The following is a 15,076-nucleotide window of genomic DNA, read 5'->3' as shown; positions in this document are numbered from 1 at the left end:
TCTCACCGAAGACAGGGCAAGTGCCTTTCCGGGTGTTTGATCTGTGAGAATCCCATGTAGCGCTAACCTGTCCCCTGGGTGAGAGTCCCATGCAGCCCTAACCTCCTGTCCTCTGGGTGAGAGTCCCATGCAGCCCTAACCTCCTGTCCCCTGGGTGAGAGTCCCATGCAGCCCTAACTTGTACCCTGGGTGAGAGTCCCATGCAGCGCTAACCTGTCCCCTGGGTGAGAGTCCCATGCAGCGCTAACCTCCTGTCCCCTGGGTGAGAGTCCCATGCAGCCCTAACCTCCTGTCCCCTGGGTGAGAGTCCCATGCAGCGCTAACCTGTCCCCTGGGTGAGAGTCCCATGCAGCCCTAACCTCCTGTCCCCTGGGTGAGAGTCCCATGCAGCCCTAACCTCCTGTCCCCTGGGTGAGAGTCCCATGCAGCCCTAACCTCCTGTCCCCTGGGTGAGAGTCCCATGCAGCGCTAACCTCCTGTCCCCTGGGTGAGAGTCCCATACAGTGCTAACCTGTCCCCTGGGTGACAGTCCCATGTAGCCCTAACCTGTCCCCTGGGTGAGAGTCCCATGCAGCGCTAACCTCCTGTCCCCTGGGTGAGAGTCCCATACAGTGCTAACCTGTCCCCTGGGTGAGAGTCCCATGCAGCGCTAACCTGTCCCCTGGGTGACAGTCCCATGTATCCCTAACCTCCTGTCCCCTGGGTGAGAGTCCCATGCAGTGCTAACCTCCTGTCCCCTGGGTGAGAGTCCCATGCAGTGCTAACCTGTCCTCTGGGTGAGAGTCCCATGCAGCCCTAACCTGTACCCTGGGTGAGAGTCCCATGCAGCGCTAACCTGTCCCCTGGGTGACAGTCCCATGCAGCCCTAACCTCCTGTCCCCTGGGTGAGAGTCCCATGCAGCCCTAACCTGTCTCCTGGGTGAGAGTCCCATGCAGCCCTAACCTGTCCCCTGGGTGAGAGTCCCATGCAGCCCTAACCTCCTGTCCCCTGGGTGAGAGTCCCATGCAGCCCTAACCTGTCCCCTGGGTGAGAGTCCCATGCAGCCCTAACCTCCTGTCCCCTGGGTGAGAGTCCCATGCAGCGCTAACCTGTCCCCTGGGTGAGAGTCCCATGCAGCCCTAACCTCCTGTCCTCTGGGTGAGAGTCCCATGCAGCCCTAACCTCCTGTCCCCTGGGTGAGAGTCCCATGTATCCCTAACCTGTCCCCTGGGTGAGAGTCCCATGTATCCCTAACCTGTCCCCTGGGTGAGAGTCCCATGCAGCCCTAACCTGTCCCCTGGGTGAGAGTCCCATGCAGCGCTAACCTGTCCCCTGGGTGAGAGTCCCATGCAGCCCTAACGTGTCCCCTGGGTGACAGTCCCATGCAGCCCTAACCTGTCCCCTGGGTGACAGTCCCATGCAGCCCTAACCTCCTGTCCCCTGGGTGAGAGTCCCATGCAGCCCTAACCTGTCCCCTGGGTGAGAGTCCCATGCAGCGCTAACCTGTCCCCTGGGTGAGAGTCCCATGCAGCCCTAACCTGTCCCCTGGGTGACAGTCCCATGCAGCCCTAACCTGTCCCCTGGGTGAGAGTCCCATGCAGCCCTAACCTCCTGTCCCCTGGGTGAGAGTCCCATGCAGCCCTAACCTGTCCCCTGGGTGAGAGTCCCATGCAGCGCTAACCTGTCCCCTGGGTGAGAGTCCCATGCAGCCCTAACCTGTCCCCTGGGTGAGAGTCCCATGCAGCCCTAACCTGTCCCCTGGGTGACAGTCCCATGCAGCCCTAACCTCCTGTCCTCTGGGTGAGAGTCCCATGCAGCCCTAACCTCCTGTCCCCTGGGTGAGAGTCCCATGCAGCCCTAACCTGTCCCCTGGGTGACAGTCCCATGCAGCGCTAACCTGTCCCCTGGGTGACAGTCCCATGCAGCGCTAACCTGTCCCCTGGGTGAGAGTCCCATGCAGCGCTAACCTGTCCCCTGGGTGAGAGTCCCATGCAGCGCTAACCTGTCCCCTGGGTGAGAGTCCCATGCAGCCCTAACCTCCTGTCCTCTGGGTGAGAGTCCCATGCAGCCCTAACCTGTCCCCTGGGTGAGAGTCCCATGCAGCCCTAACCTGTCCCCTGGGTGACAGTCCCATGCAGCCCTAACCTCCTGTCCCCTGGGTGAGAGTCCCATGTATCCCTAACCTGTCCCCTGGGTGAGAGTCCCATGCAGCGCTAACCTGTCCCCTGGGTGAGAGTCCCATGCAGCCCTAACCTGTCCCCTGGGTGAGAGTCCCATGCAGCCCTAACCTGTCCCCTGGGTGACAGTCCCATGCAGCCCTAACCTCCTGTCCTCTGGGTGAGAGTCCCATGCAGCCCTAACCTCCTGTCCCCTGGGTGAGAGTCCCATGCAGCCCTAACCTGTCCCCTGGGTGACAGTCCCATGCAGCGCTAACCTGTCCCCTGGGTGTGAGTCCCATGCAGCGCTAACCTGTCCCCTGGGTGAGAGTCCCATGCAGCGCTAACCTGTCCCCTGGGTGAGAGTCCCATGCAGCGCTAACCTGTCCCCTGGGTGAGAGTCCCATGCAGCCCTAACCTCCTGTCCTCTGGGTGAGAGTCCCATGCAGCCCTAACCTCCTGTCCCCTGGGTGACAGTCCCATGCAGCCCTAACCTGTCCCCTGGGTGAGAGTCCCATGCAGCCCTAACCTGTCCCCTGGGTGAGAGTCCCATGCAGCCCTAACCTGTCCCCTGGGTGAGAGTCCCATGCAGCCCTAACCTGTCCCCTGGGTGACAGTCCCATGCAGCCCTAACCTGTCCTCTGGGTGACAGTCCCATGCAGCCCTAACCTGTCCCCTGGGTGAGAGTCCCATGCAGCGCTAACCTGTCCCCTGGGTGAGAGTCCCATGCAGCCCTAACCTGTCCCCTGGGTGACAGTCCCATGCAGCCCTAACCTGTCCCCTGGGTGAGAGTCCCATGCAGCCCTAACCTGTCTCCTGGGTGACAGTCCCATGCAGCCCTAACCTGTCTCCTGGGTGACAGTCCCATGCAGCCCTAACCTGTCCTCTGGGGGTTCTGGCTTTTGTTACCCTGGCTTTTTTCCTTTCTTCAACGGAGATGTCCTCTTGTTCTCGGAACTTTTTCATTAAAAACAACAAAACTCTCCTATCTGGTCAGATGTAGCTCTGGTCTCAGATGTGCTAACGATCACAGGTGTGATAATGACCAGGTACCCACAATAAAGGATGATGTGTCTCCTGCCTTCTCCATGGCTCCTTGTCATGAGGGAAGAATTAGCCGAGGCTCTCAGTATCTAACCTGGCCTTCACTGTGCGTCTCCTCTACCCGAAAGAACAAGATGAGGTTTGGGGGTTGTGGGGGCAGTGACCTGAGATAGAGGAGAAGACCTGAGTCTTCTCAGGATAGTGACAAAAATACTTCAGATTATCGTCTTGAAGCTCAAATTCTGTCAAGTTTTAAGGGCCGGAGTTGAGGAGGGAGTTGTTTAGAGGGTAAGGGATTTAGAATACTTTTTGAGATTTAGACAATACTTAGCATATTTTATAAAGCACGTTCGTACTCCATTCTGTAGGAAGAAATCTGCCCACATTGCAAATGTGAGTTAACCTTCCACCTAGATGTCCAGACAGCCTCTGGGGGAGGAACGCAAGACTCAGTGGCCTTGATGTATGCCAACCCTCCCATGTACACAGAGACGATAAAGAGGGAAGGCAGATCCTCCCTGCTATAGAGTGGGGGTGAGAAGGAGAGATGCCCCTACACCACAGATCTCTGGGGGGACTGGCCGCCTGACCAGAGGGCAAGGCTCACTGGAGTGACTGACTGTGTCTCCCTTCCTGTGTAATCAATCTCCTGGCTAATGATGAGACGGAAGACAGAGTCTAAGGATAGTAACTCAGTGTCTCCTCAGGTTGTCGGCTCTGAAGAAAGCCCTGTTTAAAGATTGAGTGCGTGGTGTTTGCCTTTGTGTCAGGAGGCAAAGGTCCACTTACAAAATCACAGGCTGCTAGACCCTTAAGTACCTTAGAGCACCCCTAAAGTAGAAGTCAGTGTTTAGATATGGAGAGATGGTACCCAGAGATTTAGCAATTTATCTGAAGTCACCTTGCAGGTCTGGGTACCTCCTGCCTCCATGTCTCAGGCCGTTGGGGAGACTCCAAAGCCTTAGCGGGAACACTTAGCTTAGTGGGCTGGAGGAAGTATGGACTAAAACCCAGGAAAAGTCTCAGGGTCCACTGATACCAGTGAGAACTCAGGAGGCCACAGGTAGTGAGTGCTTAGCTATGCCTTGGAGGTCTGAAGTTCCAGGAAGCCAGATTCTTATCCTAGGAGACCTGCTTGAGGCAACCAGGGGTGCTCATGTAATCCAGGCTTAGCCAACTAATTTCAATCAATTCATCGATCAGCTCTGCAAACTGGCTTAAGAATAAGCATGTGGGGCTGGAGAGATGGCTCAGAGGTTAAGAGCACTGACTGCACTTCCAGAGGTCCTGAGTTCAATTCCCAGCACCCACATGGTGGCTGACAACCATCTGTAATGAGATCTGGCACCCTCTTCCGTATACATAATAAATAAATAAATCTTTAAAAAAAAAAAAAGGGGCTGGAGAGATGGCTCAGAGGTTAGGAGCACTGACTGCTCTTCCAGAGGTCCCGAGTTCAATTCCCAGCAACCACATGGTGGCTCACAACCATCTGCAATGAGATCTGGAACCCTCTTCTGTATACATAATAAATAAATAAACCTTAAAAAAAATTAAAAAAAAAAAAAAAGAATAAGCATGTGTTTCAAGTTGGCCCAGACTCAAACACAGGGCTTTAGGGATTTTGCTAGAAATCTGGTGTAGTGAACAGTGAGCCAGGAGCTTGCTCTGGAAGCTGAGAGTGAACTCAAGCAGCTGTAATTTACTCTAGTAGTTTACTAGTTGCTCTAGTAGTCTACCATCATCATCATCACCATCATAACCACCACCACCACCATCATCATCACCATCATAACCACCACCACCACCATCATCATCACCATCATAACCACCACCACCACCATCATCATCACCATCATAACCACCACCACCACCATCATCATCACCATCATAACCACCACCACCACCATCATCATCACCATCATAACCACCACCACCATCATAACCACCACCACCACCATCATCATCACCATCATAACCACCACCACCACCATCATCATCACCATCATAACCACCACCACCACCATCATCATCACCATCATAACCACCACCATCATCATCATCATCACCATCATAACCACCACCATCATCATCATCACCATCATAACCACCACCATCATCATCATCACCATCATAACCACCACCACCACCATCATCATCATCATAACCACCACTGGAGCCACCTCCCACATTCAACTCCCACATCTGGCTGGGGAAGTTGGCAAGCAGTTACTATTTTTCTGCAAGCTATCAGGAGAAAAGTCCCCCAAAATACAGCATTTTACAACTTTGAAATATTTTACTTGATAAAACAAACAAACAAACAAAAAATCCATTCCTGCCAGGTGGTGGTAGTGCACGCCTTTAATCCCAGTACTGGAGAGGCAGAGCCAGGCGGATCTCTGAGTTCGAGGACAGCCTGGTCTACAGAGCGAGATCCAGGACAGCCACCAAAACAACACAGAGAAACCCTGTCTTGAAAAAACCTAAAAAATAAAAAATAAATAAAAAAATCTTTTCAACTGCCTTCTCTTTCAGCACATGTCTATCCTCTTAGTCCATGGAAGAAGAAAGAGTAAAACGTCTACTCTAGATGAATCTGAAAGTTACTACAGATGGCCTGGCTAATTTGGTTCAAATCACTTTCTTTTTTTTTTTTTTTTTTTGGTTTTTTCGAGACAGGGTTTCTCTGTGTAGCTTTGCGCCTTTCCTGGAACTCACTTGGTAGCCCAGGCTGGCCTCGAACTCACAGAGATCCGCCTGGCTCTGCCTCCCGAGTGCTGGGATTAAAGGCGTGCGCCACCACCGCCCGGCTCAAATCACTTTCTTATCTTCACTTATCCCCTTCCCTCCACACATGGGAATTGGCCCCGGGAGCTAGGTTTCTTTATAAAGTTCCTCTTGGAGAAGGGTAATTTCCTGTCAGTGGTTAGTGGTCCACATCTGTGCTCCTGGAAACAGATGGAAAGATTTAGAATCAGGACCTAGTGATTGCCAGTTAGATTGCCCTAATATCCACAGTCCAAGGCACCTGGGGCCTTGGGGGCTTCTGCCTCTTAGACTACTGATTTTTTGAAGTATACTGCTTCTGTGAAATCATAAACTTCAATTTCTTTTAAAAATATCAAAGCCTTTAAAAATGTAATAAAAACATGCATGTTTAAATCTTCTATGCATTAAAGTTTAACATGCTGAAAAACCACCTGGACCAAATTCTGACATAAACCCTGCTGTTCCCATTTCATAGGAGGCTGTATGAGGTAAAAGGTGAGCTGTTAAAACTTTATATCTCCTGGTGATTGAAACTTTCTTCAGAAACCAAACTAAGAGACACACTGGTTGATGAGGCTGGTATAGGAGGGCAATTGTTAGTATATAGTCACTAATTTCATGTTTTTGTGTGTGCATTATTATAACTTATATTGTACTATATGATGAGATTCTCACTTAAGACTTCAACTTCCGGGGCTGAGGACGTAGGTAGGTTGGTAGAGAGCTCATTTAGCAAATATCAAGCCTTGGGGTGGATCCTAGCAGTGCATACACTGTAAACCACACATGGTTCTGCATGCATGTCATCTAGTACTTAGGAGACAGAGGCAGGAGGATCAGAAATTTGAAGCTAGCCTAGATTGGGCCAGCCTGGGTTACATGAGACACCCCTCCCGCATGTCAGAAAAAAACTTAAGTGACTTGTTCAAGGTTACATTATGAGAACTTCAGGCGCACGAGTTTAAGGGTGTGGGAAGAAATGAATAGTGCAACAAATCTTTCCAGGACAGTTTGCTCAGTGTGTGTGTGTGTGTGTGTGTGTGTGTAGAAAATATGATTGTGTTGGAGATGGACTAGGGTACTCATAGCCTCATAATATACAACCATAACTTTTTGACATAAATGTGAGTTTCAGTTCTGGTCACCAAAGTACGCCATGATCTTAGAACTCTAAAGTTTACAGAGGAATTCTGAAACAGTAGAACTCAGGATTTCAAAGCTGAAGGAAAACTTGGGCAGGGAACTACCTAACTAGGTCTGAGTCAACGGCAGCAAGAGCTAAGTGTGAGGGAAGAGACTCTGTAGGCTAACAATTGTTCTTGCCTCTTCTCAGGACCAGTGGTCAGACCTAAGCTCTGTAGGGACAATACCCGCATTGGAGTTTTTCATTAGAGTAGTTACAGTACCGGCATACAGTAGGTGGCCAATACACATGCTGAATGAGTGAACCATTGGACTGGTCTTCCATGTTGTCTAAATCCAGTAACTCAATGGCTTTGTAACTAGTGGCCTACAGGGGTGGTGGCACTTGGCTTTGGTCCCAGCAGTGGGAGGCAGAGGCAGGCAGATCTCTGAGTTCGAGGCTAGCCAGAGTGACACATAGTGATGTCTCAAAACAAAACCAACATCAAAAACAAACCCGCACACAACAAGAACAAATAAATGGGCTGAGTGTTTTAGCTTTTCATCCCAGCTTCGCTGTGAGGAGCCAAATAGTACTTGGTGAGTGAACAGTGTCTGGAAAACACAGGAGCAGTGGCTGCAATGTGTTCCCAATAGTCTCATTACTGATGACATTTACTCAGCAGCCGCTGTGGTACAAGGAACAAAACGTTCTTGCCTTGTGGGCTTGCAGCCCAAATGACAGAAAACAAAGCAAACAACAGGCAGCTTTTCTGTGAGCATGGACGTGGGTGAGCATGGATGTGGGTGTGTGGTGGTGCTGTGTTAAGGCATTGAGAAATAATAACTTCCTGGATTTTTTTTTTTTTACCAACAGCTGGAATTATTATTTCTCATTTTAAAGATACGTAAATGGCAGCCAGGGAGACAGACATTAGGATTTGCCCAGTGTCAGCACTGTGTGGACAGCTTTGCCCGGAACACCCATCTTTTCTTGTGCCCTGTCCAGGTGGTGGCTGGGTAGAGGTGTTTGTCTCATTGTTTCCAAACTATGTAAGTAAGTATGTCACCAAAGGCACAACCTGGGTCTCTATTGGGAAAAGGTCTGTGGCAAGGAGGGTGGTTTGAGGGAGTGAGATGTATCTTTATCATGCTTACTGTGTGTGTGTGTGTGATGTGTGTTTGAAGATGCATGTGTACTGAAGAGTCTGTTTTCTCTTACCCTTACATGGGTCCTGGGGATGGAACTCAGACTAGCAGGCTTGTGAGCCATCTTGCCAGCCTGTTTAAGGCATTTGAAAGAGAATGATAGCAAACGAACACAAAGGCCTGAAAAGCTGGTCACACCTGTATCAGACCTTCCGCCTGTCTTCACCCCACTAGTCCCACAATAGAGAGCTACATGGTGGTTACCAGGGCTGAGAGAAGGGCTTCATACATTTCTGTCTTAAAGTCTCCCCATAGAATCTTTTTCCCCCCGCAAGGCCCCTTTTTGTTTTCTTTTGGTACTTGCATTGTAGTGATTTGGGGATGGCGGCAGCTCAGGCTAGGCAAGCTCTCAGCCTTTCTCCCTAGCACTAAGGGCCAGCCAAGGACAAATAGATGACATTATCTAGAGCCCTTCCTCTATTTACACCCCCCTCCTTCCTTAAGGTACCTGCTCCCCAAACCCTAACTCCTTTCTCCAGGTGCTCTCCCTCCCACGGTTCTTCCAAAGTTACAACGCTGCACCTCAGCTTTTCACAGACCGAGAATCTGGGGGATTTCAGAAACAGTCTGAAACATTTTTGGCAATAGGTTCTTGATAATTTAGTGCGATTGCTGCTGCTTTTCAGTCCCCCCGCCCCAACTCCCCACACTGCTTTCTTACCGGCCAACGAAATTAGGGTGAAGATCAAGGAAGGTTGTGTAGATTTTTGCGTCTTTGGGAGCCCAAATTCTAGGCTATTAGAATAATAATAAAAAAAATGCCTGGGACTAATGCCTGGCGTAAGAAAACATCTGTGTGCCCTTGGGAGCAAGGGAAGAGTGGGTTTCGTTAGTGCCTTTGTTTGGGAGCCTCTTAAAAGTTCTGGGATCCTCAACCCAGATCCTGCTGGCTTTAGAAACCCACGACCCCGACCCCACCCGGCTGAGACTGCTTGTGGAGTTCTAGCACGTCTTGGATTTTTGTGGTCTTCCCCAGGAGGAGAATGGGTGAAAAGACTGGAAGTCCGTTCCCTAATGGTCCCTTTCCCCTGGTCTGGAGGCAGCCGGTAGTGGAAGGCTGGAAGTAACCGGGTAGCATCGTGCCCGGCTGCAGAACGAACAAGTACCAGCCACGCGCGAGCTTCCCTTCGCGCTGGAGAGCGGCGCAGGACCAGAGCTCGGTAAAGGAGCCGGAAGCTTTAGGCTCTTTTAAAGAAACAGCCACACTTTCCCAGCAGCCTAAAGATACTGTATTCTGATTTTAGCCTCCATTAGGTTTCCCTGAACACCTGTCTTCGGAAAGCACCCACTACCCACAACCATGGGCCACGCCCACTCGCGAAGTCCCACCCACCAGAGACCCCTCCCCCAGCCTAGAAGCGCCCCGCCCCTGAAGCCCCGCCCAGGCACCCATCCCGGAAGCTGCGCGCGCAGCGAGTAAGCGGATTCAGCAGTTGGGGTTGAGTACGCGGCAGGAGCAGACGCTGCGGAAGAAGCGGCACTGGCAGGAGGCGCACGGGTCGCAGCAGGCGGGCGCAGGCGGCTTGCAGCTGTCTCGGGTGGCCACGCAGGGCGTGGGTGGCGGGGGCCGTGCCACCTTCTTCATCGAAGCCTTTTTCTGTAGGAGAGACGTGGGAGGCTGCTGAGCGGGCCACCCTGGTCCCACGCGTCCTCATCTGCAGTGGAGGTCTGGGACCAGAGACCTCGGCCCTGCTGCCCACCTCTACTCATACGCACAGGCCATCCTAGGGGGTCTTGCCCTCCGCCCCCCAACCTGCACACCGCCTTCGTCTTCAAGCTTACCTAGCTCCGACCTGGCCCTTTTCTTAGGAGATCCCACTCAGCCCCAGTTTTAAACACCTTCCGGCTTCACTTCAAGTCTCATCCACCATCCCTGTCATCCGCTGCCACTGTTTTAGGCCTCATTACCTTCGTCCCCTAGTGGCCCTGTCTGTCTTCTAGAGTTACCATCCTCCAGTGCACCAAAGAAGGCCCTTCCTATGATCGCATCACCAGCGTTAAGGCTCTCCAGTGATTTCTCTGGGGAGAAACAAATTTTCTTTTGGCCCTGGAGGACCTTCCTCTGTGTTTGGCCTCTGCCCTCCTCTCCTGTTGTAGGCTACCCCATAGCCTAGGTGCATGCTAGTACTAGTAGTCAAAGCCTACTAAAATGCATACAGTGTAACAGAGGAACTGAGTTTTCTAAGTTTAAAGCAAGCATATAAAGTACTTGCCCGTTAAACATAAATTTACTCGGACCACATTTAGCATTGAAATGGAGGTTTGCTGTGTGAGCTATACACCAGATTTCAAAGACTGCATAAAAATAATTTTAAAAGTTGTTTATATAGGGGGGCGGTGGTGGCATACACCTTTAATCCCAGCACTTGGGAGGCAGAGGCAGGCGGATCTTGAGTTGGAGACCAGCCTAGTCTACAGTGTGAGTTCCAGGACAGCCAAGGCTACATACACAAAGAAACCCTGTCTCAAAAAAAAAAAAAAAAAAAAAAAGTTTATATGTTTAAATATTAATACTTTAAATATGCCAAGTCTAACGTTTTTTAATGTGCTATTAGAAAATAGAAAATATATATAGATGGCTTATACTGTGTTTCTATTAGACATTGCTCTAGAGCAGTGGTTCTCAACCTTACTAATGTTGTGATCCTTTAATACAGTTCCTCATGTTGTGGTGACCCGCAACCTTAAAATTATTTCATTACTGCTTCATAACTGTAATTTTGCTACTGTTATGAATCATATTGTAAATACCTTATATGTGACCCCTTCAGAGTCGTGACCCCCGTGTTGAGAACCGCTAATCTAGATTACTAAATTTTTCATTTAAATGCGTGTAGGCCTTCACCGTTGCTTCAGTTTCTTCACAGACTGTATCATGTAAAAATGTAAACTTGTTTAGTGTTTTACTTGCGGCCTGGTGTCCCCACACAGATGTACGCTCCACACAGCAGTATCTCTTGTTCATGGCTGAATTCCCAGCACCTAGCAGGCACATATACTTTGTTCTCTCCTCCCTGCTGGTTACAGCTGATCCAATTAGCCGAGGCACACTAAAACGGGAATAGTGTGTGAATTCAACAATGCCTCATCTGGTATTTATCAAAGTGTGGGAACCTGTATCATAGCGGTATGGTTTTAGGTGGTGGGTACAAAAACATTAAATGGTCCTTAATCACTTAGTGAAAAGATGCTCTTTTTTCTGTCTTTCAACTTGAAAGGCTGTTTGGTGCTAACATGTCCTTTATTGCTTTTGAACACATTCTTACTGCCTTTTAACAAAGCAGGCTTTAGAGCTTTTAGCAGCTAATAACATCCAGCTGACTTCAACACTAACAGTGCATATATATATATATATATATATATATATATATATATATATATATATTTTTTTTTTTTTTTTTTCATAGTGGGAATTGAACTCATGGCTTTGCATGTTATAGGCAAGCTTTACTACTTCATATCCCCACACTTTTAAAATGTTTATTCTGTGACAACATCTCAGTTTGCCCATGTGGGCCTTGAATTTGCTTCATGGCTCCAGCAACCCTTGAACTAGGTAGGGGTCCCCCTGTCTCAGCCTCCTAAGCAGCTGGGGGTACAAGCCTGTACTGCTAGGCTCAACTAACAGTGTCTTATTTTCATTGAGTCTTTAACTCTAGCTACAGCAAGTGATATTAGTCTTCTATCATACTTCTATTTTTCAGTGGTTGTGCAGCCCAGGCTCATTCAGAACTTGGCATGTAGTTTGGGATGACTGTGAACTCCTGATCTTCTGCGTTCACCTCTCAAATACTGGGAGTACAGCTGTGTGCCACCACACCCAACTTCTGTTTTCTATTCTTGACGTTTTCTGATTTGTAAACAGGTGAGACAGCTGGGCAGGGTAGCCTGGATCTGTAACCTCAGCACTTGGGGCGCTCAGGACAAGGAGGATCGCTAGTTTACAGGCAGCCTGCACTACATAGCAAAAGCTTGTTGAGAATACTCTAAGGCTGAAAGTATGACTCGGTGATGGAATGCCTGCCTAGCTTGCACAAGGCCCTGTAAAGGAGGAGTTCAAAAAAGAAACTCAGGTCCAGCAAGAGTGGGTCTGCAGCGGTTGGGGTTTAGGTAAATATCCAAAAGAATGGGTGGCAGCTTTCAGGAAGGGGCTGGGGGTTCTTAACTAGAAGTGACAACTTTTCTAGCAGGTGGCTGTTTTGCCCAGTGAACTCAGGCTCTCTGGCTTCTATGGAGGTCCGCCTCAAGGCTCTAGGCCAGGAAACCTTTAGGTCGTTTTCATTTCTTTTGTTTCGTGTAGGCCTGGAGATATCTTACATTTAGTTCTCAGACCAAGGCTTGCAGGTCTCCCACCCCCACTGTGAGAACTCCCAGGCCTACCTTAGATGATCTCTTCCGCTTCTCCGCTTCGGCTCTTTTCTGCTTCTCGGCTTCCTGTATGCTGATCTTCTTGGATTTCTTGTTCAGTGCTTCAAAGAAGGGCAGAAAGAGCAAAGCCAGATGTTTCTGGGGTCCAGGTTGTGAAGTGGGAGGGGTAGAGGGGGCTCTGGGAAGTCTCGGAGTGGAAGAGAGAAAGAGGACTTCGGGATGGATCACATTATGGGAATCAAGCCAACAGGTTCTTATTAGCCTGGCTTCAGACCTAAAGAGCAGTGTGCTCTGAGGGGGCAAAAAGGAAGTCCAAAAGGGACCTGGGACCTGTCTGTGACATCTGTTAGAGACCTGGACTTGGCCTTTTGACCTTGCTAGCCCTTGATCACCACAGGTACCTTTAACCTTGCAGGTGCAAGTGCATTGTGAGTCTCTGGAAATGGACTCAGTCTTCTGTTACTGGACACATCTGTGTTATCTATGGTTTTGTTTATTTATTTATTTATTTTAAATTCTCAGAGCTCAGAGCCAGGTCTGCCTGACTTGAATCCATGTAACAGCTGTGTGATCTCTATTGTAAGTAAAGTATGTTAACAAACAGTCTGACATGGGGCTGCAGAGATGACTCAGCTGTTAAGAGCACTTGGTGCACTTTCAGAGGACCCAGATTTGTTTCCCAGCACCCACAAGGTGACTCACAACTGTCTATAACTCCAATTTCAGGGGCTCTTCTAGATTCTTCTGGTCTCTGAGGGTACCAGGACTGTACATAGTGCCTAGACATACATGAAGGCAGAGTGCCCATCTACATAAAAGTAAGATATTTTTAAAAGTCTGACATAGCAATGGTGATTAAGGAATATTAGTATTTCCCTTCTTCCCTCTTTTGACTTCTCTGATATGTCTAGACCAGCAGTTCTCAACCTGTGGGTTGCGACCACTTTGACAAACCTCCATCCCCAAGAATATTTGCATTAAGATTCATAACAGTAGCAAAATTACAGTCATGAAGTAGCAACAAAGGTAATTTTATGGTTAGGGGTCAGCACATCATGAAGAACCGCAGCATTAGGAAGGTTGAGAACCACTGCTCTATACCACCTTTCTGTGCTCAGTGAAATGCAACTCAACAAAGAGTTGTGAGCTCACATGTATAATTTGCCTCTGTTTGAATTCTGGCTCTGGCCATTAGGAACTGATGTCAGTTAGCTCCAGTTTCATCAGCGGTGAAATATAAGTAAAACCGCTGGGCGGTGGTGGCGCACGCCTTTAATCCCAGCACTCGGGAGGCAGAGCCAGGCGGATCTCTGTGAGTTCAAGGCCAGCCTGGGCTACAAAGCGAGTTCCAGGAAAGGCACAAAACTACACAGAGAAACCCTGTCTCGAAAAACCAAACAAACAAAAAAAAGAAATATAAGTAAAACCAAGAGCTACCTCACGGAACCTATGCGTGTCTCCTTTTATTTTGGTTACAGGAACTGAATCTCGATATCTTGCATGCTAAGCATGTGCTCTGCCCTTGTGCTCATCCTGAGCCTATGCCCTTTACGATCAGGTGAGATCAAACCAGGAGATGGCTAGCTAATGCCAGACTTCGATGTTCCATGTTACTTCCCATCCTATGGCAAGACTGGTCTATTGCAGACTTAGTTCTAGTCCATGGTTTTCCTAAAGTTTGTTTTGTTGGGGAGTTTTGGGATTCATTAAGTTTTACAGATGCTAAGTTAAACTAAGTCCAGCAGCATCTTGACTTGGGACCTCTTCAGATCTCTGACACACTCAACTTGGTGGCATGCAGAGCTCTCCCAAACTCAGGACACTGTATTTCCCTAGGAATGAGCAAGAAAGAACCATAGTTAAGCTGCTGGCAGCCTGGGCAACAGGCTTGACATACTGTACCCGCTCTCATGGATCAGAGCCTAGGGGCTGGGTCCCAGGCCAGGCTACTTACCCACAATAGAAACAGAAGAGAAATCTTTGCAATTCATGGAGGAGTTGCTGCTCAGACTCCTGTCATCTCTGAGCGTCTCCTTGGGTACCAGGTGGCTGTAGACAGCAAGGAAGCATAGGAAGCCCACTAGAGTGGTCAGGAGTAGGCGAGTGACATCCATCCTGAGAAGCCTAAATTGGACAGAGAAGCTGGTTGGTGGTGGGTTCGGAGAGAAGATGGCGGTAGGAGGATGTGCCTTTGGGCTGGCCGTCTGACTCTGCTATAAAAGTATCTCAGCAGGGCAGGAAGTCTGGCAAGGCTGAGGGCAGGGATGTTGATATAGGGAGATGACAGAAAAGGAGAGATGGGGAGAAGAGAGAAAGAGGAGGAAGGGAGGGAGATTGAAGGAGCACAAGAATGCATTGTGTTGGTCTGTGCTGTCCAGAGGGCGGGGTACTGACTCTTTCTGTTTCTTTTCTTTTTTTTCTGTAT

General features: G+C 49.3%; 1 protein-coding gene across 1 annotated transcript; it reads right to left on the bottom strand.

The window, feature by feature from the left end:
* Positions 1-9,658: 9,658 nt before the first annotated feature.
* Positions 9,659-14,850, bottom strand: Asip (agouti signaling protein). The gene is made up of 3 exons (XM_052725047.1): positions 14,606-14,850; positions 12,664-12,752; positions 9,659-9,880 (listed from the first exon to the last, which is right to left on the bottom strand). Exons 1-3 carry the CDS (start codon positions 14,763-14,765, stop codon positions 9,710-9,712), a joined length of 420 nt encoding a protein of 139 aa, XP_052581007.1. The 5' UTR covers positions 14,766-14,850; the 3' UTR covers positions 9,659-9,709.
* Between the last annotated feature and the right edge of the window lie 226 nt (positions 14,851-15,076).

This window comes from Peromyscus californicus, unplaced genomic scaffold, assembly GCF_007827085.1.
Source record: "Peromyscus californicus insignis strain IS unplaced genomic scaffold, ASM782708v3 Scaffold_7__1_contigs__length_154581171, whole genome shotgun sequence".
NCBI lineage: Eukaryota > Metazoa > Chordata > Mammalia > Rodentia > Cricetidae > Peromyscus > Peromyscus californicus.
Note: the sequence above shows the minus strand (reverse complement) of the source record. Positions and strands in the feature narration are given on the sequence as shown.

Coding starts and splice junctions, on each gene's coding strand:
- Asip (XM_052725047.1), bottom strand. CDS start 14,765: ATGGATGTCACTCGCCTACTCCTGACCACTCTAGTGGGCTTCCTATGC. Junction 12,753..14,605: donor CTCTTCTGTTTCTATTGTGG/GTAAGTAGCCTG, acceptor CCTTCTTTGAAG/CACTGAACAAGAAATCCAAG. Junction 9,881..12,663: donor AGCGGAAGAGATCATCTAAG/GTAGGCCTGGGA, acceptor TCTCTCCTACAG/AAAAAGGCTTCGATGAAGAA.